The sequence below is a fragment of the Centroberyx affinis genome, unplaced genomic scaffold (assembly GCF_046629955.1).
Source record: "Centroberyx affinis isolate AG114_WGS23_722 - 3 ecotype Tasmania unplaced genomic scaffold, CSIRO-AGI_Caff_v1 ptg001824l_1, whole genome shotgun sequence".
NCBI classification, from domain to species: Eukaryota; Metazoa; Chordata; class Actinopteri; order Beryciformes; family Berycidae; genus Centroberyx; species Centroberyx affinis.
This window is the reverse complement of record NW_027280207.1, coordinates 64899-92553: the sequence shown is the minus strand read 5'-3', so window position 1 is coordinate 92553 and position 27655 is coordinate 64899. Positions and strand designations below refer to the sequence as shown.

At 39.9% G+C, this 27655-nt stretch overlaps 2 protein-coding genes across 2 annotated transcripts in view; one reads left to right on the top strand and one right to left on the bottom strand.

Moving 5' to 3' along the window:
• Positions 1 to 27655, top strand: part of LOC139652552 (collagen alpha-1(XIV) chain-like) — a 130201-nt gene that overhangs the window by 43691 nt on the left and 58855 nt on the right. Inside the window, exons 14-15 of the mRNA XM_071529658.1 lie at positions 684 to 770; positions 3270 to 3323. Coding sequence (XP_071385759.1) covers positions 684 to 770; positions 3270 to 3323 — 141 coding nt within the window. The remainder of the gene's footprint in view (positions 1 to 683; positions 771 to 3269; positions 3324 to 27655) is intronic.
• The window catches only part of LOC139652551 (uncharacterized), a 28346-nt gene continuing 6232 nt past the window's right edge, over positions 5542 to 27655 (bottom strand). The window contains exons 5-13 of the mRNA XM_071529657.1: positions 27447 to 27574; positions 26768 to 26880; positions 23231 to 23368; positions 22292 to 22417; positions 14845 to 14982; positions 14000 to 14125; positions 9199 to 9393; positions 6157 to 6278; positions 5542 to 5637 (exon numbers count right to left, since the gene is read on the bottom strand). Coding sequence (XP_071385758.1) covers positions 5542 to 5637; positions 6157 to 6278; positions 9199 to 9393; positions 14000 to 14125; positions 14845 to 14982; positions 22292 to 22417; positions 23231 to 23368; positions 26768 to 26880; positions 27447 to 27574 — 1182 coding nt within the window. The remainder of the gene's footprint in view (positions 5638 to 6156; positions 6279 to 9198; positions 9394 to 13999; positions 14126 to 14844; positions 14983 to 22291; positions 22418 to 23230; positions 23369 to 26767; positions 26881 to 27446; positions 27575 to 27655) is intronic.

Genomic DNA, 27655 nt, shown 5'->3' with positions numbered 1-27655 from the left:
GCAGTAATATATTCTGTCATTTCCATCTGCTATTGGCTGACCTTTGGTGCCAGGTGATGTCACCACCTGTAGTTCTCTATAGAAGATGACATCACCTCGTAGCAAAGATCAGCCAATAGCAGATGGCAATTTCAATAGCATGATTTTTACAATTAGATGTTAGACTGTCTTGTTGATGGGGATTCAAATTTGACAGGGATCAAACATGTGACCTTTCGGGGGTGGGGGGGGCTCAGTCCCTCTGAGCCCCCCCCACCCCCCGACCCCGCCCTCACTGCTTCATTTCATCACCTGTCATGTTATATTTTTGGTAACACTTTACAATAAGGGTCACTAAGTTAATTAAGGGTTAGTTAATGCTTATTAAGCATTAACTAACCCTTAATTAACAGTCAACTAATGTGTAATTTACTAATGGTGTTCATGTTAACTAAGGTTTTAATTTATACATTATTTAATAGTTTCTAAAGATGGCTATTAAATAATGTATAAATTAATACCTTAGTTACCATGAACACCATTAGTAAATGATTACCAGACACATTAGTTAACTGTTAATTAAGGGTTAGTTATTGCTTTAACGCACTAACTAACCCTTAATTAATGTACCCTTATTGCAAACTGTTACCATATTTTTTTCCCATCATCCTCATCCTGCTGTCCATGTGCTGTGATCCGTCCAGAGGAAGGAGGCGGACTGTCCGGCCATGCCCAAAGCCTGCACCTGCACCCAGGACAGCAAAGGCCCCGCCGGCCCTGCTGGACCGCCTGTGAGCCAACACACACTCATATACTGCAAACACACACACACACACACACACACACACACATACTTTCATACAGTGGTAGTCATTAGAGAAGTGCCCTTCATGTGTTTGATCCTGCATTATGCTTCATTCACGTTGCACCGGATTCACCGTAAATATGAGCTTCCGGAAAAAAACGTCCATGTCTGCCTCCTAGTGGTGTCTGAAACTAGGACCTGTGTTTTTTGTTGCTCCGGTTTCCCACTCGGCGTCACAAAGTGCAGAAATGCATGAACACAGGCAGGAAACATGGCAGTGAATCCACTGATGTTGGTTTTCTTTGACTCATCGAGGCCTTTCAGAGTTACTTTACTTTGTTACTTACCTTAAAAGTTACTAGTTACGTTACAAAGTTACTCTTTATTAACTTAACTTTAGTAACTGGTTAGAGTACTTTTGCTTTACTTTTACACAAAATCATGCTGTAGGAACATGGTGTGATGTCATTGTTGTTAAAATGCAAAGCAAGACTATTGCTCTGTTTAAGCCAATCTCATTTATATCAACTATTATTAGATTGAGTTTTTTTTTTTTTCAATCAGCAGCATCTTGAATTTTTTCTGCTTCTTTTAAAATTTGCCCTAACAAAAACAAAACAATATGAGAGAAAAATAAAGTATTTAAAAAAGTAACTGATAACAGATAACAAGAACTAGAATTTATAACCTCCTCTCCTCCTCTCCTCTCCTTGTCTCCTCTCCTCCTCTCCTCTCCTCTCCTCTCCTCTCCTCTCCTCCTCTCCTTATCTCCTCTCCTTCTCACCTCTCCTCCTCTCCTCTCCTTCCCTCTCCTCTCCTTCTCTCCTTTCCTCTCCTCTCCTTCTCTCCTTTCCTCTCCTCTCCTTGTCTCCTCTCCTCTCCTCTCCTCATCTCCTCTCCTCTCCTTGTCTCCTCTCTTCTCTCCCCTACCCTCATCTCCTCTCCTCTCCTCTCCTCTCTCCTCTTCTCCTCTCCTATCCTCTCCTTGTCTCCTCTCCTCCTCTCGTCTCCATGTTTCCTCTCCTCTCTCCTCTCCTCTCCTCTCCTCTCCTCTCCTCTCCTCTCCTTGTCTCCTCTCCTCTCCTCTCCTCATCTCCTCATCTCCTCTCCTGTCCTTGTCTCCTCTCCTCATCTCCTCATCTCCTCTCCTGTCCTTGTCTCCTCTCCTCTCCTGTCCTTGTCTCCTCTCCTCCTCTCCTCTCGGGACACACAAACACACAAACCGCTCTCCAATTATAGTAGTGGGATTTAAAAACTAACATGTTAAGTTACTAGTCACCACAAAAAAGGAATCTGAGTTCTCCAATGCGTTACAAAGTAACACATTACACCCGACACCAACCTACCACCAACCACCAACATCAACCTTACAGCCGCCATCTTGGATGCGGGCATTCCAGCGAATTAACCAATTCAAAAGTTGTAGCAATGAGACGTCTTCTGATGTGACGTGAACGCAGCATTAGTGCTGTAGGACAGTGATTCTCAACCTTTTTCATATCAAGGACCCTAATTTAGTCCACATTAGAGCCACAGACCCCCATTTGATGAGATTTTGTCTCTCTGACCCAAATCTGAGAATATTTTTATTGTCAGATATGATTTTGTCCAGAATCCCATGACTGTCTGTATTGTAGGTAGAGAGATAACAGAGAAACTATGATCAAAACAGTCATTCTTCTACAATCTCTAATTGTGTTAACGTCTTGTAAATGAAATAAAGGTGAAGTTTAACAATTCATCAATTTGCTGGGGACCCCCTGGAACCCCCTCAAGGACCCCTGGTGGTCCCCGGACCCCACGTTGAGAACCACTGCTGTAGGAGACTTCCTTCATGCATTTTATCCTGCATCTGTCCTGCTGTAGTCCTTCACTGTACCTCAGCACAGGAGGAAAGGAACACAACGAGACGCCAAACAACACAACACAGTGAAGTGCATTCTGTGTTGTTTGGTGTCGGCTTGTTGTTGTGTGTGTGTGTGTGTGTGTGTGTGTGTGTGTGTGTGTGTGTGTGTTGGAGTTTTTTCAAACATGCATGCAGGGAAGAGTGGGACTTCAATGACTACATCTTCATATATACACACACTTACTTACTTTTTACTTTAAACACACACACACACACTCTCTCTCTCTTTCATGCACACTTATAGACATGTATACCACACATTCACGCATATACTCACACAGATCCCTGCCACACATGATATATAGATCACTATACAGTATATCAAATGTTTAGTTACTTAAGTTAATTGACTTCTCTTCCATCTTATTATTTAAATTGGTTTACTTTTCCTTTTGTTGTGCCTTCATTGCAGTTTTATTTTCCATCACTTTTCAGTTCAGCAGATTCACATTCAGATTTTTCTTGCGTCTGAGTTTGTTTTTCAGCGTTGTGTTTGTGGTTCAGCTGCTGATCTGTAAAACGACTTGTGTGTGTGTGTGTATGTATGTGTGTGTGTGTGTGTGTGTGTGTTTTCAACAGGGAGGCCCAGGAATCAGAGGAGCTAGAGGCGATCGTGGGGAACCAGGCCCAGTGGTAGGCGCACACACACACACACACACACACACACACACATACATACATACATACATAATACACACACGTATAAATCACAACATATCATTTTTGGCATTTAGCTCATCCTCCTATCCAGAGTGACTGATAATGAACGCAGTAAGCTTCAATTCCTAAATCAGCAGCATTATAAGAGGGATAGAGAGAGAGAGAAAGAGAGAGAAAGAGAGAGAAAGAGAGAGAAAGAGGAGTTGTGCCTTAACATGCTATTTCCCAGCAAGGACGACATGATAAGATAAAATAAGGTAAATCTTAAATCAACTTTAAGGCAAAATCGGTTTATTGCAGCAGCAAAGGACAGGCTATAGGCAAGAAGACAACAAACAGAACAACAAACACTGAAGAATCACTATATAAGGGATGAGTCATAATATTCTCAGGCAGGGTGTGTGTGAGGTTATGGGCTGATATCGTCACAGTAGAGTGTTTTATTTATTCACATATTTGTCTTACCGGGTCAATTTTACAGTTTATGTTTTTGTGGCTCCACTGTCCCATTTCTGATCATTTGGATGTTCTGTAAAGTAATTCATAAAAACACATCGCAACGCAAAAAACCCACCAGCTCTGGTCTATTATATATTTAGACTGACATAATAATGAATGTTTGTCAGTTCTATGACGGTCTCAGCATGGGCGTCTAAATCTGACCTTTCGGTTTTTACTGCTATAATGGAGAGCAAAGTTGAAGCAACAAATGCCAGGAATTTCTTCAGAAAGCATATGTAAACAAGTAAACATGTCGTCTCTCGGGAATGATGCAGGCGCCCTGTGAGCCAATCAGTAACGAGATGCATCGTCCCTCCAAGTTTCCAGTTTTGGACTTTCAAATTTAGAAATTTTGGCAAATCAGGCCGAGTGTAATGTCTTTCAAGAGTAACTAAACCCCACCTAAATCTGTGGTGAAGCCTGACACCTAATGGTGAAAAGTAGGGTACTGAACTGGTCATCTGCTATTGGCTGGTCTCTGTACCCTGTGATGTCACTATCTATAGAGTACAACAGGTGGTCACATCACCTCCAGTATAAAAACTTAACTGTAAGCACCGCCGCGTTATTTACATTTGCACTTTACGTTATATTCGACTATAAAATGCGCTTTACTCTTTAAATGCCAGAACTCACTGCCAAAATGCATCGTCCTCCAAATTTTGTCAAAACCGGACCACTGGTGTCTTAGATATCATGTTTGAGGTTAACATTTTGACCGTTAATTATAGCGCCCCCATTAGGTCAATCAGTGCACTGCCTTTAAATGCTAGAACACAGCAGTAAAATGCATTATCCTTCTAAATTTCGTCAAAATCGGACCAGTGATGTCTTTAGTGAATTGAAGTCTCAGCCCGTCACGTCACGCTAACTCTGAGTTTTACTTCCAAACAGTTTTGCGTTATGAGCCGCTACGTCTTCTCTTAAAATACAGAGTTCTGCCGGGGAGAATTATGTCTTTTTCTGCTGTTTTGCCATATCTAGTATGCGGTCCACTGAACTGACACACAGGCTGTACAGTCAGAATAGGAGTTAAATATGGAAGACTTAATTAATTGGGTTATCGCTGAGAATAAGGCAACAGTAATGTGTCTCTGTCACGGTAATCACAGCCCTGGTAAATTTATTAGTAAATTCAAATTACAGCAGCTGCAGATTTTGCACACTCCAATGCTGTTTCCACTGAGTTTTCATGAAAAAGCACCGCAGTGTCTTTGTTAATACAGAGCTACTGCTGTTCTGTAAGAATTCTCACTGTTTGTTATTGACTGATTAACAGAGTCATAAATGTTTGCAGCTGACAAATTTCCAGTCTTGTGCATTACAACAAGAACATAACCAACAAAACAAACCCAGTGTCACTCAGTGCAGCTGGAAACGTTCACCTTAATCAAGACATTTTAAGACAACAGAATAAATACACTTACATCAACACATTACATTAAGTCAGACATTGTTTGGTGGAATATTTTCATAGGAATCTACCAAACCACATGATTCAGCATGAAAGACAGAACAAATGACTTGAATGGACATTAAATGGATAAGTTTGAGATTCATAAATACAGTTTCATAGCAAAGTGATTTTGGTCACATTTGTCAATCATTCAAAAGCAGATCCCAACAATACACAGCTGTCTATCAACAAAGAAATTAGGGAATCTGTTTCTCACAGATCCAGAACTTTGAGTCATAATTCCAGTCTTGTGTCCACTGTCCTTGGTGATTGCAGCACGATACGTAGGGTTTGGAACTGAGGTTTTGAGGCTCTCCTGCTGCCCAGTACCTGCAGAGCAAACAACATATTATCCTTTTTAATAGAGCTGAAACTATTGATTATTTTCATTTTGAAATAATGTATTGAATCTCACACCAAATCACATCAAAACTCATATCAAATAATCTATAGTCAAGAGCACATCAATTTTTTGATGAGACAAGAGATGTATCAATAAAATGATAGCCCAGTAAACCAGAAGTATTAAGCTGTTCAAAATGTAAAAAATGATAAAAAAAAATATTAAATAGGCATATATCTTATCTGAGGTTTACTTTTCTTTTCATTTTTTATGGTAGTTAGTCACACTTAGCTTAAGTTAGATTTAAGTCAGATTTGTTTTGTTTTGACTCTCACATTTGAGAAGATTTTTTTCTGTTCTCCTATTGATTTCTTCCATTTTTTTTAAATTCATGTAACATTCTTTGCTGCCCTACTCTTTAACACATCCATTCTATTAGTTATAAACAGTGCCTTTGATGGCATTGTGATAGAAAAAAACCTAAAAGATAATGTAAAATATCTCACGTTGGTGTCAGCGGTGATCCGTCCACCCACTCCCACTCCCACTCCCACTTCCACGTCCATCTCGCTGTATAACGCAGACCAATCCAGGAAGCTCCATCCTGATTCAGCTTTCTGACAAATTCCTGATAATTTGGCAAAAGAGGCTGCAATCAGTTCTCTGTTCTTAAAGCATAAGTTTGGTGATTTTGTTCCTATATATAATTCCTCTCTTCCTCCCTGTAGTTGTTGGACCCACAGACAGTATTGTCTCCAGTCAGCTGTCAGTTGAAACAGCTCTGCTGCCTCTTGCTGCAACAATGAGTCCAAACTGTTTGGCTATCAGCTGTCGCTGACTCAATAGCCAAATACATATAAACACACACATAGAAATACACAAATAAACACACAGGCACACACATATGTACATATACGAACACATACTGTACAGTATATACATGCAAACCAACACAATCTCACTCACCTTTTCCTCTTCACTGTTTATGACCACCAGATCTGATCCTGTTTTCAGACAGTCCTTTCTGCTCTCTGTCCAAGTTTTCTTCTCAGTAGATTTATAGTAACACCTGCAGCCAAATATCTCCCATCCTTTAGGACACCACTTCCCTTGTTGTCAAAGAACTGATTTAGTAACGGATTCCAATTAATTCAACGTAAGATTGATTAGAATTAGAAAGTCACACATCAAGTCTTACTGTAAGTTTTCATAATTGCAAGTCAAGATGCAAGTCTTTCAGGCCTGTGAATCCTGACCATGTCCATTACAATGACACGGGACCAGTTCTCATGTTTTTTAAAGTTTTCCTTTCAAAGCTTTTTTTAATTTTATTTATTTTTCTTTGCTGTGTACCTGACTAGAACATGAAATTTGACAATGGATAACACCAGGCTTTTATTTTACACCTTAATTTTGCTGGTTCATTTGGTGCCCACTCACTGGGTTCAGAGGTATCAAACACAATGCAGAGTCCAGTTTATAGAGCTCAGAATGTGTATTGAAGTGTTGAATGAATGCAGGTAGTTACAACACAGGCAAACAATAAAGATGACGACTGAGGTATGATTGGCCAGCTTGGCCAGCCCGACGCGGGCCCTAGATATTCAGGCCCGAGCCTGACCCGAGCTTGATTTTTATTTTATTTTTTACATAAAAACCTAATGTGTTTGATCAATTTCAAATAGCTTATTAAATCAACACCATACAAAACGCCATACAAACACTTCCAAAGCATTACCAGTATTAAATGTGTCAGTTCAAACGTTGATCAGAAAAAGGTTGAGCTTTTTAACAGGATCAGAGCAGCGACTCTGGAGATACGCATGACTTCTATTTTTGATGGACTACTACATGTCCGTCTGTTCCGTATTTTAGCCATATAAATGTATATAAATAATAGTTTGTTTATTGTAGTTATTTATCACCATGTCAGTTAGGAAAATAGAGGATACATGAATCAATGTCACTTAAATAAATGTTGGAGATGAAGTTATCCACGGAGAGATGCTGAGAAGCTTCTATTTGGCAACAGTACATCTACACTCATAAAAAGGGACATAAGTACTCTTCTATGTTACATTAATGTTCCTCACAGTACAACATGAGTTGTTTATAGAACAATAAGCAAAACTGGATAACTGTGTTGACTTACCCATAGGTAAAATAATAGATACGGCCAACAGAACGGGCGGAGCGCAGGCAGAACCACGGAGCTGCTGTAGTAGCTCTGTGTTACGCAAACTGAACGCATGCTGTGTACGATCAAAAGCTTCATCAGAGAACATGGCTAGAGTCCATTTTCTCAAGAACAGAACAGTAACGTTAGTCCATGAGGCCAGTGCTTGCTTGGAAGTGACAGGAGGGCGTGTGTGTGTGTGTGTGCGCCAGGCAGACTGTGTCTTCTGTGTGTTTCTTTGATTGGTATGCCTATTGATTTCAAGTCCCAAGCTAAAAAAAAGAAACGGGCCCGACCCGAGCCCAAGTTAGTGATGTGAAAATCAGCCTGAAGCCCGGCCCGAATTTATCATAGCCTCGGGCCCAGTCGGGCACGGGCCAGAATGCAGGGCTCTAATGTCCCGTATCACAAACTGAATGAATGTTGACGTGGCGTATGAATTTGGCCGAGTGCCAGGATACTGTGCGTCGGCCGTATAGGATTTAGCAGACATAATCTGATCGTATTTCCTATTGCAAATGAATGTAATGACTCCATTATCAGTATCATCCGTTTGATTCTTAAACATATGGAAAACACCAAAGCTGATGATCGACTGCTTTCTATTGACTTTAGTTCGGCTTTTAATACCCTTCGGCCTTATTTATTAATTCAGAAAATGAAACAGATGAATCTCAACCCTTTTATTATTAAATGGTATTCCTCCTTTCTGACAAATGGCACCCAGCATGTAAAGGTTAACAACGTCCTTTCTGACCTCAAAACCATCAGCCCAGGTTCTGCCATGTGTGCTTAACATAAATAGGCTAAAGAAGACATCAAGGTCATAGAAATGAATGAAAGCTATTTGTTCCATTTAACTCAATTCATATACAGTTATTATTTGTATTTATTTTCTGAGTTGTTCGCCGCTTACATCCCGGTGCAGCTGGAGAGCTGGCTGGAGGCTTGGCGGCGTGTTTATGCTTTAAGGCTGTTAGACAACATTTAGGCCTATATGGAAACATTTACGCCAAAGTGATTTATTTATTTTTTTTATTCCTTAACAGTCAGCCACCAGCTATCCCCATCCACACCAGTTTGGCAGCGCAAAGGCCGGTTATCAAGGTTAGGCTACTCCAAAACAAAAGCTAAAGGCGGAACCGAGCGCAGAGCAATAAAGGGAAGCATTTAAAAGCCTGTTTTTGAATAAGCAATTGCTGCGGAGTTTTACCAGTTTAAAATCTGATCAAGTCTTTGCTTTCAAGTCTCGAGTCACGTCAAGTCTTAAAGCAGTCAAGTCGCAAGTCGAGTCACAAGTCGTGTGACTCGAGTCCCACTCGAGTCCAAGTCTGAAGTCTCAAGTCTACAGCTCTGTTAAATCTTATCTCACCTTCAATTTTACTCTTCAGCTGGTTTACTTCAATCTGTAACAGTTTTTTCTCTTCGGTCAGATTGTGGTGACTGGTCAGCAACTGGTTTCTCTCTTGAGTCAGATTGTGGTGACTGGTCAGCAACTGGTTTCTCTCTTGAGTCAGATTGTGGTGACTGGTCAGCAAATTGTGTCTATCCACAATGACTGAAATATCTGATGACAACCATGAAAAAGAAAAAAAAAACATGTCAACAACATCAACAATTCTTCTTAAATTGGTAAATATTAGGGATGGGACAATATATCCAAATTCAATATTTCACAATACAAAAATGTGACAATCCGTATGGTGGGTCAGAAAAATGAATGGTGATATCAGCTCCATGTTATTCTGCTGTAGTAATCACTAATGAGATTCTTGACCATCACAGTTTCACAAGATCTCCATCAAAATTATATTATTGTCACTTTGTAATGACATTTTTAAATTGTGATTTACATTCTAGCAGCCAATGCCATTGCAAAGATTTGTTTGTTTGTTTATTTATTTAAGAAGGGACAATGCACATTAATTAACATGAGTACTTAAGTACATCATGTAAAAGTGCCAGATTTAGCCGTACAGGCTAGTTTTCATCTGCAGTCCCTGGCAGGTTGATGGCATATAAAAACATTAAGAGAAAAACATACAGGAACACATAGGCACATAAACACATAAGCACAGACAAAAGCATATAAGCACAGACAAATAATAAAACAATGACATAACCCCTACTCCAGATTATGACAGCAGTCCCTGGCAGGTTGATGGTATATAAAGAACATTAAAAGAAAACATACAAGAGCACATAAGCACATAAACTCATAAGCACAGACAAAAACACATGAGCACAGACAAAAGCACATAAACACAGACAAATAGTAAAACAATGACATAACCCCTACTCCAGATTATGACAGCAGTCCCTGGCAAGTTGATGGCATATAAAAAAAAAAACATTAAAAGAAAACATACAAGAGCACACAAGCACTTAAGCACAGACAAAAGCACATGAGCACAGAACAAATAGTAAACAATGACATAGCCACTATTCCAGGTTATGACAGCATGTTTGATTGTCCAGTAACCACTGTTTTATAGATTTGGAGAAAGAATTGAGAAATGTGATGTTCCTTAGTTCTGTGGGTATATTGTTCCAGGCATGTGCTGCTCGATAGGAAAAGGCTGACTGCCCAAAGGTACTTTTTCTATGTGGTATTTTACAATCCCCTCTGGTACTAGCTCTGGTAGATGAGTTTTGATTTTGTTTAATGAATTTGTGCCTCAGAAATTAACAAAATTCTGAAGTCATACTTCTTGCAGGTTTGAAGTCGCAGGCTCCTGTTGTTTTATAAAATACATTAAAAACAGCTCCTAGCATGATCTTATAAGGCCATAATCATTGCATTTGCAATCATATCAAAAGTAGTCCCATTCTTCCAGAATTGAATGTGAACAGATCATTGTGGGTTTTTGCCTTCTGCTCTGCCTTAAGTTTTGTTTTGCCTCTCCACTGCCACCAGAAGAATGTAGCAGTTCACAGTAGAGCCCGGCCCGGGCCTCAACTTCAGGCTCTAGCCCGACCAGAGCCTGAATTTGTTTTTTGTTTTTTTAACATAAAAACCTAATGTGTTTGATTAATTTCAAATAGCTTATTTAATCAACACCATACAAAACACCATACAAAACACTTCCAAAGCATTACCAGTATTAAATGTGTCAGTTCAAACGTTTATCAGAAAAAGGTTGAGCTTTTTAACAGGATCATAGCAGCAACTCTGGAGATACGCATGACTTCTATTTTTGATGGACTACTACATGTCCGTCTGTTCCGTATTTTAGCCATATAAATGTATATAAATAATAGTTTGCTTATTGTAGTTATTTAACACCATGTCAGTTAGGAAAATAGAGGATACATGAATCAAGCTGCTGAGAAGCTTCTATTTGGCAACAGTACATCTACACATAAGTACTCTTCTATGGTACATTAATGTTCCTCACAGTACAACATGAGTTGTTTATAGAACAATAAGCAAAACTGGATAACTGTGGTGACTTACCCATAGGTAAAATAATAGATACAGCCAACAGAACAGGCGGAGCGCAGGCAGAACCACGGAGCTGCTGTAGTAGCTCTGTGTTACGCAAACTGAACGCATGCTGTGTACGATCAAAAGCTTCATCAGAGAACATGGCTAGAGTCCATTTTGATAGGCTGAAATGTTTTTCTATCTTAACTTTGTTTTATAATCAATTTTTTTTTTTCTTAAATTATTAGTTTCTTTGATTAGTATGCCTATTGATTTCAAGTCCTAAGCACAAAAAAAGAAAGAAACGGGCCCGGGCCCGACCCTCATAGCCCACATCATTCTGTATCTCACCCACACAAAAATAGCAACAGGAAAAGCAAAACTAACCACAAAGGCACAGAGCAGCACAGAGTGTCTTCAAAGTTCTTTATTCATAATCAAAGAGGTGACTGCCATTAAATTCCATTCAGCAACAGCTTTTTTGTTTAGTTTGTGCAGGACACAAACCGCAACAAAGCCGAAAAAGCCTCGTTCTAAAGCCAGAAAGGCTAAACACAGCCGCTCCAAAACCTGAGTGAACACTGCTGCAGCATTTCAAAGGCTAGCTAGCTAACGTTTCTTGTTGATGCAACAAAGCAAACATTAGCTCAAGTATCTGTCAAGCAATACGATCACAACCTGTTGCTAGTAGCTAAGTGGCTAAAGGGGATTGGGTAAAGTTAGCGTTAGCTACAGCTTACGGCCCTGCTCCACTACAGCCATCGGCCGTCAGCCATGGAAGGAGTGATTCCTTTCCCAGCACTGAAAGATGCTCCACTGCTCGCGTTGCGTCCGATGGCTGCGTCCAAGATAAAAAATTGCCGGATCCAATTCTCGATAGCTGACGCACGCGCTCTCCCACATTGAAATAAAATTGAATTGATTGTTTTGTGGTGTATTCATTCAAAATTCAACATGCTCTGTGGAGCAGGGAGAACGTCACATTGGCGCAACGCTGATGGCAACGTGAAGTGATGCTGGTAGTGGAGCTCTAACGTTACTGTTAGACCTCTGGGTTAGCTAGCGATAGGTTGCCAGATGCCCGGTTTTTGACCAGACTGTCCGGTTTTCAGATGCATTGTCCGTGTTCGGTCAGAAGGGTCGACCGGTCAAAATCATTCTGTATAATAACTGTAGCCCTGCTGATATTTCCCTGTCACGGGTGGGTGTTTGTTGTAAATCTGGAACCCTACAGATAGCATAGCATTGTATTGATTCCATCTTTTACTTGACTTGCTGCATAATATGTCTGTAACTCTGTGGGATGTTCTAAACATTTATAACAGTTTGCAATGGGATATGCTGCCTCTTCACTTGACATTTCTGAACTGTAGGCTAACGCTACTTGGCTAGGTGGAGTCTGTTGTGAAAACACCAGTCCATACTTTGTCAGTTTTAGGCCACCGTAGCTCCCGGGGAGGGGAGGGGTGAGAGAGGTTGGGCGGAGCCGGGGGCTTTGACTGAGTTTGCCGATGTTGGGTTTGGCAAAATAAGGATTTGTCCGAACTTCCAGAAGCCATATACTGCCATTGATTTCAAAAATACAATAAAAATAGCTCTGAGACATACTGCTGACTGAACTCTGCAGGTTCTTCCTCTGAGGCATTTCCAACAATCACCTGCTTAGAGCTACTAGCTAAAAAAGATGCCCAGTGGCACAGGGGCTAAGTGATTGCTACTTCTATTAAATATACACCCATTTTATCAGCTTATATTTGCCCTGTTGGCCAAAAATTATTTCATGTAGCAGATCGAGCAAAATACAGCAGTAAGAGCTCTGTCCACACTAAGCCAGAATCACCAACGATGGTTGAATCTGCTGCCAAAATATTTTTTTCACCATTTCTACATCACATTTCTACGTCACATTATATGATTTCTGGGTAAAGTCCTTCAAACCTTTCAGAAATTCAGTGATTTTGGCCACTTGGGGCTGCCAAAGTATGAAGTTGCCTTTACAGCTTTAAACTGTAATTAATGTACATCAGAAAAAACAGCTGATGAACAAGACAAGTTAAGACCCTGATTGATCTCAGGTTAAAGTGACATGAGACAGTAAGTGATTGGTTGAAGTGATACATGGCATAATTTAAAAATAAGATACTATGGCCAAGACTATAACAAAATATATAATAAAAGGTCGATAAAGAAGACACTGAAGACACCTAGTGATCATATTAATAAAGGAATAGTTCACCCAGAAATGAAAATTCTGTCATCATCTACTCAGCCTCATGCCAAATGAAACACAGGTGCAATTTGTTAGTCCATATAACACACAGGGAGGCTGCAGCACAACTTGGTAGCAGCCTTCTCCAAAACAACTGAAGTCAATGGGGACCTGTTCTTTAGAGCTCCAAAACAACAACAGCCAAACAATCACACTGTGAATAGAAAGACCTATACACCATTATTTGTTGCAAATCAATCAGCTGTAGTTAAGATTTGCACTAAATGATGGTGTAAATATACTGTAGGTCTTTTTGGAACTCTGAAGAACTGGTCCCCACTGACTGACTTCAGTTGTTTTGGAGAAGGCTGCTATGGAGTTGTGCTGCAGCCTCCCTGTGTGTTATATGGACAAACTTCACCTGTTTTTCAACTGGCATGAGGGGGAGGAGATGATGACAGAAGTTTCATTTTTGGGTGAACTATTCCTTTAAGAGAGTCAAGGTATGATGTTATGAAATAAAAATGAGAGCCTCACAGTAGATGGACAGGACGATGATCCCAGTCCCCAGCAGAAGGCCCAGCAGGCCCAGACTCACTGCAGCAGCTCTGAAAGGGTTTCTGCTTCTCTGGACGGCCGGAAGATACGTTTGAGTGTGTGATCCTGCAGAGGCAAAGTACACACAGATCACATTCACATTCACACCAAGCATGTTCTGAGTTTATCTGAACTCTGGAGCGTTTATTCCTATGGCTGGGTATCGTTAGGATTTTTACCGATTCTGGTGCCATTTTCGATTCTTCTTATCGATCCGATTCTTTATGGATTGATGAAACAAGGGCAAACTTAGAGAGTGCAGAGAAGTCTGTCATGCTTTGCTAAAATTGTACGGACTGGAATCAGATTTGTTTTAACCCACCACTGCAAAAGTCTCTAACCTGGCAAATTGAAAGATTACCAAAACTCTGTCCAATAAAGAAGCAACTTGTGAGTCCATGTGGCTTTTCTTTACAAGCTCTGGTTCTCTTTTAATTGGGCAGTGTGAATATAAACAAAGCAAATTCAAAAATGCAACAATGTAAACTTTTCCACTATGGTTAAAACAAAAGAAAACAAACTAGTTGAGCTCGCACCTTTACTATGTGAGAAGTAACGCTAAGGAAACGCCCAAAGTTTTAAAAGACTGGTGCAGAAATGGGTAGGATATGGTTTAGAAGTTTTGTGCGAAGATATCTGAACCCTTTCACTTTTGTTTTTGCGGAATGATAATATCAAATTGTACAAATGTGAAATTGATCAAGCATCCGTTGCTCATTATTTAATTGTAACACATTCACAAGCCTTTATTTTACAATATTCAGTTGTAATGATTTCAGATGTACCTCCTTCAGGCTGCTGGTCTCTCAAAGTGTCTGCGCTCTCGTAGATCTCCACCATCCTCTCCTCCCTCTCTCCTCTCTCCTCTTGGTCTCCTCTGTTATATCTCACCTTCTTAGTGAAGTCTGGCCTGGCATAAATATCTGTAGACATCTTGAGGGATGAGAAAACTGAAAACTACACTAACTGTATTATCCTTTACTGATGCTGCTGTCAGTGTTTCTTGCTTCAGTGTGTCTGTTTCTGTCTGTCAGTGGGTTTCAGCAAGTGTCATCAAGGAAGTAGCAGCAGCAAAACACACACCACACACACACACACACACACACACACACACCACACACCCACACACACACCACACACCCAGTCACACTCACACATACTTTTACACATTCATCACTGTTGGATGAAAACCTCATAAATCCAGTTTTTGTTATTTTCTGGTGAAGTTTCATTAACTTCAGTTGCATCAGATTGCATGTTCCTCTGTAGGATGATCAAATTAAAATTCTACAACTCTTGGGTTTTTGAAATATTTTCAGAACCCCCCCCCCCCCCACACACACACACACACACACACACACACAAACAGAGCAGACTTACAGTGTTTCCACAGGAAATGTGATGTGTTATCTGCTCAGGTGGTGGACCATGCCTGGTGGAGGAACTGAAACCGTTGTTCACTGACTTCTGATATTTCACTGGTCATCAAGTTAAGATGCTAAAATCTTACTGTTGCTGTTTGGCTGCAGTTTGATAGAATACAACAGAAAAGAATAGAAACTAATCTTTACCACATGACCAAGGTCTGTGGCAACCACAGTACGAGTCCCAAGTCAGTCTCAAATCAAGTCCCAAGTCTAAATGTAGATTACCAAGTCAAGTCCATGTCATTATTTTCAAGTCTCAAGTCTAAATGTAGAACAGCAAGTCAAGTCAGAACAAATCAAGAGTCCAGTATCAATTTAATATCTTAAAGAAAACTAAATATCTAGGACTTTTCAATGCAATATGGTTTTAATAGGATAAAAACCTGGTAAGAGCATCATGAGTTTGATTTCTATAATCAGTTTCAACTTCAATAAATTCAGTCATTCCATACAAATTCAGCAAACAGAATTTAAATTCAGTCGTCTGCTGGAACAAATCTCATCACTTTCAATCTGAGTCATTTACACAAACACAAGATCTCAAGTCAAGACTTTAGAAACCTTTTCAAGTCATCAGAGTACAAGTCAGAGTCAAGTCCCAAGTCACCAGAACCCAAGTCAAGTCTAAAGTCTTCTCTTCATGCATCAAGTTGAGTCTCAAGCAATTACAATTGTGACTCGAGTCCATGTCATGTGACTCGAGTCCCCACTTCTCATATGCAGTATCGATGCTGTTAACTATCAGGGTCTGTAGGTTTCATAAACAGACTGGATGCCCACTGTGCCAGTTAAATTAACTAAAGACTTCCGGTTTGGCCGTTTAGCCTTCAAAATAAAAGTGTGAGATTTGAAAATAGGTAGAAATACTGTTTTGAACCAATTACTTAGTATTTAATAGTCAAATTCAATAAGTGAGTACCCATATTAATGTTTGATGTCAAAATAATAATGAAAAATGCCATAAAATGTGTCATTTTTAACTATACACGCTGCATGTATTACACTGTGCAGAATACATACCGAACGGAGACTAAAGTGGTCATCAAACATATATGGGTTGTCACTTAATGAATTTGACGATTAAATACAAAGTAATTGTTACAGTATTTCTACCTATTTTCAAATCTCGCGCTTTCATTTTGAAGGCTAAACGGCCAAACCGGAAGTCCTGTTTCTGCTAATTCGAGCTAGTCTTACCTATGGAGGCCGGGGTGTCCGCAAACATGACGTATTTTGAAATAACTGCTAGAGTGGCGATTTCAGCTAAATAATGGTGTAAATGTCGGTCTGTTCAAGTCACTTTGGGATCGTTTGGCTTCAGGAGACTTGTATTATGCTGTAAGAGCTGCATGGAGCCATTTTATGGTTATTTTCCGTTATTTTTTGAACGCTGAAGACAGGTGTCCGGCAACCTCAGTTGTTTTGGAGAAAGCTGAAATGTACTTTTTCCGGGGATCTCCGGGACTGTTGTATGAACTAACAAACTTTACCCAATTTTCTACTGGCATGGGGGTGAGTAGATAATGACTGAATTTTCATTTTTGGGTGAACTATTCCTTTAATCAAGACATTTTAAGCAGACATACACTTTCATCAACAGTCCAGCAATATACCAGACCACATGATTTAGTGTGAAACACAGAACGAATGACTGAATGGACACAAAATAGTTAAGTTTGAGGTTCATAAAATACAGTTTCATAGCAAAGTGATTTTGGTCACATTTGTCAGTCATTCAAAAGCAGATCCCAACAATACACAGCCACCTATCAACAAAGAAAGTAGGAAATCTATTTCTCACAGATCCAGAACTTTGATTCATAATACCAGTCTTGTGTCCACTGTCCTTGGTGATTGCAGCATAATACGTAGGGCCTGTCACTGGGGCTTTGAGGCAGTCCTACCGCCCAGTACCTGCAGAACAAACAACATATTCTCCTTTGTAATAGAGCTGAAACTATTGATTATTTAGTATTGAATCCCACATCAAATATTCAAAATACGCATCCGTTTTTTGACCAGTGCACAAAAGCTCCATATAAACCAAAAGTATTAAGCTTTTCAAAACGTAAAAAAAAAAAAAATCTATATATCTTTAATAAATGTAATGTATTTATTAATCCCATCTCTCTTTATTTAGTAATCCTCTTCTAAGGGATCTGCACAAAATTCAAGGAATTATGGGTGGAAGTAGACGGATGCGGTTCCTCATGCTCGGAAAGTCTGGACTGATGCTCATATCCAGCTATTTCTTCAAGTGTTCTTGTGAACACCACAGAAGAAGAGAGAGACAAGTCCATCATGCTGCAAGTAGGGCCACATTTTTCGGGGCCGTCACATATGTGTCAACAAGGCAGAGGCTCATCAGTGTTGTGAGACTGTCCACTGTCCACGGGACAAACTGCTTTCACCAGCCATGTATCGGTTTCACAGTAAGTTATAAACCTACTGCATAACTCCCATAAGGTAACAAATTATTCTATGGTAAATTTTCTAGCTACTATTTTGGCTTCGGGTCGCTGCCGGTCGCCGCCATTGTTGTCGTTGTTTTCTTGATTAGGCTTGTGACGTCACAAAGAATTGTGGGAGCAAAGTGACCATCGCCTGCTCACTTTGAAAACGACCGTTACATAGGGCCCTTTGAAGGGCCGAGTTTTACACACTTTGGATTGTAATGCCCTTCAATATGGCGGCGGTGTGCGTGGCCCTCATTATGTTCACTTTAAAGTGAAGAGCCCTACATTTTGAAATACAGCCTAGGTCTCTCTGCAGCCTGCAGACTCCCTACAAGACACGCCCCCACAGGCTACGTCAGTACAAGACACGCCCCCACAGGCTACGTCAGTACAATACACGCCCCCTGAGGCTACATTTTCATAGGAAATAGTATGGTAGTTTGTTTTTCACCTGTATTACTAGGTTATTCTCTGTAAATTGCCACTCTTTGCAGATTCTAATGACCCATTTCAGCCACCATAGCCACCATAGGTTATAAATAAAATGATGTGACAACCCCCTAGGGGTCCCGACCCAGGTTAAGAATCTATGGTTATCATATATACCTTTATTAGTTAGGCTACCGTTCCTCCTGCAGCCAAGGGAGGCCATCGATTCCTTAATTCCCTAATCATCCCTCGTTACCTAATTGGCTCTTTCAGTCCTCTACTCTCCACTGAGATAGCTGATGTGTGGTGAGCGTTCGGGCGCAAACTGGCTGCCGTGCATCACCCAGGTGGGTGCTACACATCGGTGGTGGATGAGTTGAGACCCCCCCCCGCCCCCCCCCCCATCATATGTGAAGCGCTTTGAGTACCTAGAAAAGCGCTATATAAATGTAATCAATTATTATTATTATTATTATTATTAATTTATTAATGGAGGCGATTCTTGTTATTCTCCAACTCATGGAGGCAATTGGTGCCAAATATTAAGATTATTAAAAACAAATTATTTGATTACAAAAATTTCTGTTTTTTTTAATTTATGGAACATTCTTTGCCACCCAACTTTTTAACACATCCATTCTATTAGTTATAAACAGTGCCTTTGATAGCACTGTGATAGAATAAAACTTACAGAATAATGTAAAATATCTCACGTTGATGTCAGCGGTGATCCATCCACCCACTCCCACGTCTGTCTCGCTGTATAATGCAGACCAATCCAGGAAGCTCCATCCTGATTCAGCTTACTGACAAATTCCTGATAATTTTGCGAAAGAGGCCACAATTATTTCTCTGTTCTTAAAGCATAAGTTTGGTGATTTTGGTCCTATATATAATGAGTCTTTTCATCCCTGTAATTCTTGGACCCACAGACAGTATTGTCTCCAGTCAGCTGTCTGTTGAAACAGCTCTGCTGCCTCTTGCTGCAACAATGAGTCCAAACCGTCAAAATATCTCCAAAAAAGTCAGTCTGTGAAAACGATACAGAGAGCAACCGACGTATTTCTATCCACAAAGCAGCAGCACTTTATCATTTCCACTCAGTGGATCGTCTTCTACCAACAGTTTGGACTCATTGTTAGTAGCAAGAGGCAATGGAGCTCGCTGTTTCAACTGACAGCTGACTTGATAGCTAAATACATATATACACACACATAGAAATACACGCAAAAACACAAACATACACACCTGTTCCTCTCTGCTGTTTATGACCACCAGATCTGATCCTCTGCTCTGACAGTCCCATCTGCTGTTTGCCCAAGTTTCCTTCTTAGTAGATTTATAGTAACAACTGCAGCCAAATTTCTCCCATCCTTCAGAACACGACTTCCCTTATTGTCAAAGAACTGATTTAGTAACAGATTTCAATTCATTCAACGTCAGATTGATTAGAATTTACTATTTCCTATGTATTTTAAATCCTATCTTACCTGCAATTTTCCCATTCAACTGGTTTACTTCAGTCAGTGACTGTTTTTTCTCTTGAATCAGATTGTGGTAACTGGTCAGTAGCTGGTTTCTCTCTTGAGTCAGATCATGGTAACTGGTCAGTAGCTGGTTTCTCTCTTGAGTCAGATCATGGTAACTGGTCTTTAACTGGTTTCTCTCTTGAATCAGATTGTGGTAACTGGTCAGTAAATTGTTATGACTGATGTTGAGTTGGTCTCTTTGCAGCACCAAATTCTCTCTCTCCACAATCACTGAAATATCTGACGACAACCATGAAAAATAAAAAATATAAATATGTTAACAACATCAAACCCTTCTACTTTAAAGTAAAAGCAGAGCTGAGTGACATCTTGTGTTTGACTGGTAACCGGCAACACTTCTCTGTGGGTATGTTTGGCTTAGCTATTAGCATTTATGCGCTGTTTGTTCTTAGTAGGCCTGTATAGTGCAGGGGCTTTGCTGTGTGTTATTTACAAATGTTTTGCGGTTTCTGTCGCCCTCTAGTGGTCAGAAAATTTTGCTTATTGCAGCTTTAACTGTATCGGATAAATTTAGTGTTAGCCACAGCTTGAGGCGCTAGACCTCTGGGTTAGCTGATCGCATATTATCACTCGCTATTGATCCCATCGTTTACATGACTTGCTGTATAATATGCCTGTAACTCTGGGATGTTCTAAACATTTGTAACAATTTGCAGTGTTACTTCTTCACTTGACTTTTCTGAACTGTAACACAACTTGGCTAAGTGGAGTCTGTTGTGAAAACACCAGTTCATACTTTCTGTCAGTTTCAGGCCACCATAGCTCCCGGGGAGGGGAGGGGTGAGAGAGGTTGGGTGGAGCCGGGGGCTTTGACTGAGACTGGTGGAGGAGGAGACACGTTTGCTGATGTTGTTGTAGTTCCTACGGCTGCCATTAGATGTTACTAAAGAGTCCTGATTGTTTCTTTGAACGATAATATCAGTGGAATTTTTTTTCCTATCACCATTAATGTCTATGAAGAATCTAAACCCAGCGATGTATTCGCCAGTCAGAAGCTCCTACTGTCTTTTCTACTGCAGGTTTTCCCAAAGTTCTGGAAGCCATATAATGAAGCAGTATGGCATCACAGCTGTGCTGATATACAGTACAACAGCACGACCTCGAGTCTGACTGCTTTTATACAACAGTTGTATAAACAAAGCTATTCATCAAGTAATTTGAGACAACAGATGATTTTTCTGTTATTTGTCTCCGCCAACAAAAACAGTTCCCTCAGGATTCCACTACCAAGTGTTGCCAAGCAACAGGTAAACTGTTTCCCGACTGCAAGCTAGCTAGCTAGTTTGAGGTTAGCACAGACAATTTCAGCTTACTTTCTTATCAATCTTCCGCCTCTGCCGACCGTTCATAATTAAGGTCAAATGTCTCCATATTTGCGTTGTCACTACTAGGTGCGAATGAAGTTAGAGTTTAGTGTTGACGTGTACTGGGAATATCTGGTAAGAATTTGTTTGTTGCACAACACTGTATAGTCTGCTATAAGTGCTAACTAGCTGGTTAGCTAGCCAGCTACTCGGTTAACGTCAGTTGACGTTGTCGTGATCCGCTTTTTATTTCTCCTCACAAGAAGCGCTCCAGGCAGAGCTTTCTCCACACAAAAAGCGTCCCAGTGCTGTTATACTGTATATCAGCACTCATGGAATGCCTCTTGTCCAATCAAATTGCTCGACTGGAACCAGCTGTTTAATCAAAAATACATGAATAGCTCAGAGATATACTGCTGACTGAACTCTGCTGACTGCTCTCAACATGGAGGAGCAGTTTCTTCCTCTGAGGCATTTCCAACAATCACCTGCTTAGAGCTACTAGCTAAAAAAGATGCCCAGCGGCACAGGTGCTAAGTGATTGCTACTTTTATTAAATAACATTAAAAAGTCCACGCCTATATTCAGTAGTTAAAGCTGCACAAGGCAAGATTGTTATGTAAAAATACATCCATCTTATCAGATTATATTCGCCCAGTTGGCCCAAATTAATTTCAGGTAGCAGATTGAACGAAATCCAGCAGAGAGCTCTGTCCACACTAAACTGGACTCACCAATCTGCTGCCGAAATATTTTTTCACCATTTCTACCCCTACAGGCACTAAGAAGAATAAATTTAGTTCTGAGCTCATCCTACTGAAGTCACATTATATGATTTCTGGGCTTTTCAGAAATTCAGTCATTTTTCCAAAGTGCCGCCAAAATGTGAAGTTGCCTATTACAGCTTTGAACTAATTAATATACATCAGAAAAAAAGGCTTAAGTCACACATGGCATAACTTAAAAATAAGATACTATGGCCAAGACTATAATCAAATATACAGTATATACAGTATATTACAGTGACCTAAGATATGATGTTATGAAATAAAAATGAGAGCCTCACAGTAGATGGACAGGACGATGATCCCAGTCCCCAGCAGAAGGCCCAGCAGGCCCAGACTCACTGCAGCAGCTCTGAAAGGGTTTCTGCTTCTCTGGACGGCCGGAAGATACGTTTGAGTGTGTGATCCTGCAGAGGCAAAGTACACACAGATCACATTCACATTCACACCAAGCATGTTCTGAGCATTTATTCCTTCAGTTCAGTTCATATTTCCAGGCGAGAACGATGGCATTTGAACTCTGGTGACACCAAATACAAACACAGAGAGTCTCAGTCCTCTAACAAGAGAAACCATCCCAAAAAGCAAGGGATTATGGGTATAAGGAGATGGATGTTGACATCTGATAGCCAGCGGTTCCTCGTGCTTGGAAAACATAGATCACATTCATACCAAGCATATTCTGAGCAGTTTATTTGCAGCGTTTATTCCTACGGCTGGGTATCGTTAGGATTTTTACCGATTCCGGTGCCATTTTCGATTCTTCTTATCGATCCGATTCTTTATGGATTGATGAAACAAGGGCAAACTTAGAGAGTGCAGAGAAGTCTGTCATGCTTTGCTAAAGTTGTACGGACTGGAATCAGATTTGTTTTAACCCACCACTGCAAAAGTCTCTAACCTGGCAAATTGAAAGATTACCAAAACTCTGTCCAATAAAGTAGCAACTTGTGAGTCCATGTGGCTTTTCTTTACAAGCTCTGGTTCTCTTTTAATTGGGCAGTGTGAATATAAACGAAGCAAATTCAAAAATGCAAGAAAGTAAACTTTTCCACTACGGTAACAGTAACACTAAGGAAATTCAACGGCCAAAGTTTTAAAAGACTGGTGCAGAAGTGGGTAGGATATCATTTAGACGTTTGGTGAAAAGATACACACATACACACACATTCAAAAGGACTTCATTTTACAATATTCAAATGTAATGATTTCAGATGTACCTCCTTCAGGCTGCTGGTCTCTCAAAGTGTCTGCGCTCTCGTAGATCTCCACCATCCTCTCCTCCCTCTCTCCTCTCTCCTCTTGGTCTCTTCTGTTATATCTCACCTTCTTAGTGAAGTCTGGTCTGGCATAAACATCTGTAGACATCTTGAGGGATGAAAGAACTGAAAACTACACTAATTATACTTACAGAACTGTTTCGATTTACTGTTACGATACTACGTTACACCATAGAATTTGCTGTATTGCTAAATCTATGTACGATTCTACAGTATGTAGAGTTTTATTCTAGAAATGTAATTTTATCTATGTCCTATATTGATGCTGCTGTCAGTGTTTCTTGACCAGGCTGCAGTGTCTGTCTGGTTCTGTCTGTGTCAGCCAGGTTTCAACAAGGGACAGCAAGGAAGTAGCCACAGCAAAACACACTCTCTCACACACACACACACACACACACACACACACACTTCTACACATTTGTCTTTTACTCTACTATTCCATGTTCCTCTGTATGATGAGAGAATTCAAATTGTACAAATGTTGGGGTTTTGAAATCTTTTCAAAACCAATTAGATCAATTTAAAAATGCATTGATGTCAAGATGTGTGATAGCACCATGCATTTTTACACAAACGCCCCCCACACACACACACACACACACACACACACACACACACACACACACACATGCACACAGACAAGCGCGCGCACACACACACACACACACACAAACACATACAGAGCAGACTTACAGTGTTTCCAGCACAGGAAGTGTGATGTGTGCTCAGGTGGTGGACCATGCCTGGTGGAGGAACTGATTCTCAAAGTGTTGTTCACTGACTTCTGATGTTTCACTGGTCATCAAGTTAAGATGCTAAAGTCTTAATGTTGCTGTTTGGCTGCAGTTTGATAGAATACAACAGAAAAGAATAGAAACTAAGGTCTGTGGTTTCAGCACAGTAGGATTGAATGAAGGAACAGCTCTGCTACATGGACACATAACAACCAGCAGAAAGCAAACAACACAGAATGAGTCCAAAACTGAACAGACAAAACCATGTAGAGCAAAACAGCAAAATGCAGCTGATAACAAACGGCATCAAATAATAAACACAGACATTGAACAGAGATCACATGCTGTGTGTGGAAGATATGGAGTTCAGTAAATCGATTCCTCTTCACCTGTTCAGATGAAAAGTAGCAGCTTGCTAAATGTGGAGTTAGTGTTTGGTGGCAGTTTATCTTGAATCTATCCTGCGTTAATACTGCAGGCAGTTCTTTCTGAGATGGAATAAAGCGTAACAAAAGTAGCACATTGTAAATTAAAACTTAACCAACTAGATACCAGACTGTTCCTTGCCATTCGTCTTCTCAAAAGAGAGCAAAACTTGAATTTTCCAGACAATTCCTCTTGGGGGAGGGAGCATGGAGTAAAAATTATCACTTGTACAATGGCTACATGTACTGTGACCGCCCACTGTGTCACTTAAACTAACAATCAAACAAATAGATAAGAAAGAAATGATAACCTAAACAAATGCTACTAAAGCTGTGTTCACACTGCAGTTGAACGGTTCCCAATTCAAAATTTTCCCGTCATGTGACTGAGATCCGGGGCCTCATGTGTAAAACTTGGATTCCACACTACAAGGCTACGTAAGCAGAAATCGGGAACCGGATCTAACAGATCTGAAACGGAGCCGGATCAGAGCCACAACTCTGGAGATACGCATGACTTCTATTTTTGTCGGACGACACATCCGTATTTGAGCCATAGAAATGTATATAAAGGCCAAGATTTTACTTATTATAGTCATTTATCATCATGTCAGTTAACAAAATAGAGGATACATGAACCAATGTGACTGAAATAAATGTTGGAGATGAGATTATCTATGGAGCCGCTGAGAAGCTTCTGTTTGACTCTAAAAAAAAACCTACACTCTAAAAAAAAAAGGGATGCAAATACTCCTACTGCATATGGTACATTCATGTTCCTCACGGTACAACTTGAGTTTTTTATGGAAGAATAAGCAAAACTAGATCATTTTGTTCACTTACCCATATTATATTATACAGGTAAAATGTAGACAGGCTCAACACAACCAGCAGACTGCAGTGAAACAAGAGCAGACCTGCTGCAGCAGCTGAACATGACTAAAGTGCTGCAACCAGTGTTGGGCAAGTCTCTACTCTCTGCTACTCTGCTACTCTTACTTATTACTCCTTTAAAAAGTAATCACATTACTTTACTAATTACTCTACAGGAGCAGTAATTAGTTACATTACCCGTTACATTACTTTTCGTTACTTCTTCTACATCACTTCTTTTACTGCTGAGTAGCTGTCCCCAGTGTGTCCTGCTCTGAAATCCAGCTTCTGTTGTTTAGTCGTTGGCAGTGGAGCCTCCTTGTTGTTGTTTTTCCCAGAGTTTCTCATTGCTGTGTTGCCGTATCAGATGCTTTGATAAATTGGATGTGTTTCTCGCTGTGGAAAGCGTTTTGCTGCCGCACAAAGTTTACAACGGACGATAATGTTCTTTGCATCCTTAACTGAGATAAAGTCAAAGTAGGCAAGGCAAGGCAAGGCAGCTTTATTTGTATAGCACATTTCATACACTGGGGCAATTCAAAGTGCTTTACAGAGTGATAAAAATACAGTAAAAGTAATAGATGTACAATTAAAAAGTGCAAAAGTATAGACAAGAGATACAAAAGATAAAAGACTTAAAAAGTAAACTAGTGCAGTTCAAATCAAATGAAATAGAAAGATAAAAGAACACAACAAATACTCCCACTTTTAGATGCACATTGTGAGTGAACCCATATGTTTTTCTGTAATTTCCTTTTCCCCTGTCCTTCCTGATTCTACTCTTGATCTGATATTTACGTCAAGGACATACATGTCCTTAAGATACATATGAGGAAAAAAACAGACGAAAATTTCAAAGCAGAGAAAAGAAAAGGTTGAGGGGGTTTCAGGTTTAAGTAACACAGTAATGGAGCATTACTGGGATTAGTAACTGTAATATAATAACTGAATTTGAAATTGCAATCCCTTACACTACTTGTTGCAGAAAAACTGCAATGCTGTTTCCAGTCAATTTTATGAAAAAAAAAACTTTGTTAATACAGAGCTACTATTATTCTGTAAGAATTCTCACTGTTTGTTATTGACAGATTAACAGATTCATAAATGTTTGCAGCTGACAAATTTCCAGTCTTGTGCATTACAACAAGAACATATCCAGCAAAACTAAGCCAGTGTCACTCAGTGCAGCTGGAAACGTTCACCTTAATCAAGACATTTTAAGACAACAGAATACACTTTTATTAACAGTCCAGCAATCTACCAAACCACATGATTTAGCATGAAACACAGAACGAATGACTGAATAAAATAAAATGGATAACTTTGAGATTCATAAAATACAGTTTCATAGCAAAGTGATTTTGGTCACATTTGTCAATTATTCAGCAGATCCCAACAATACACAGCCGTCTATCAACAAAGAAAGCAGGAAATCTGTTTCTCACAGATCCAGAACTTTGAGTCATAATACCAGACTTGTGTCCACCGCCCTTGGTGATTGCAGCATGACACGTAGGGCCTGTGACTGGGGCTTTGAGGCTCTCCTGCCGCCCAGTACCTGCAGAACAAACAACATATTCTCCTTTTTAATAGAGCTGAAACTACTGATTATTTTCATTTTGAAATAATGTATTGAATCTCACATCAAATCACATCAAAACTCATATCAAATAATCTATAGTCAAGAGCACATCAATTTTTTGACGAGACAAAAGATGTATCAATAAAATGATATCCCAGTAAACCAGAAGTATTAAACTGTTCAAAATGTAAAAAATAATAAAAAAAGAAATATTAAATAGGCGTATATCTTTAATGAGTGAAAATGTGTTTAGTAAACCCTCATTCTCTCTGAGGTTTGCTTTTCTGTTCATTTTTATGATAGTTAATCACACTTAGCTTAAGTTAGATTTAAGTCAGATTTGTTTTGTTTTGACTCCCACGTTTGAGAAGATTTTTTTCTGTTCTCTTTTAGTGATTTCTTCCATTTTTTTTTATTCGTGTAACATTCTTTGCTGCCCTACTCTTTAACACATCCATTCTATTAGTTATAAACAGTGCCTTTGATGGCTTTGATGGCATTGTGATAGAAAAAAACCTAAAAAATAATGTAAAATATCTCACGTTGGTGTCAGCGGTGATCCGTCCACCCACTCCCACTCCCACTCCCACTCCCACTTCCACTTCCATCTCGCTGTATAACGCAGACCAATCCAGGAAGCTCCATCCTGATTCAGCTTACTGACAAATTCCTGATAATTTGGCAAAAGAGGCCACAATCAGTTCTCTGTTCTTAAAGCATAAGTTCAGTGATTTTGTTCCTATATATAATT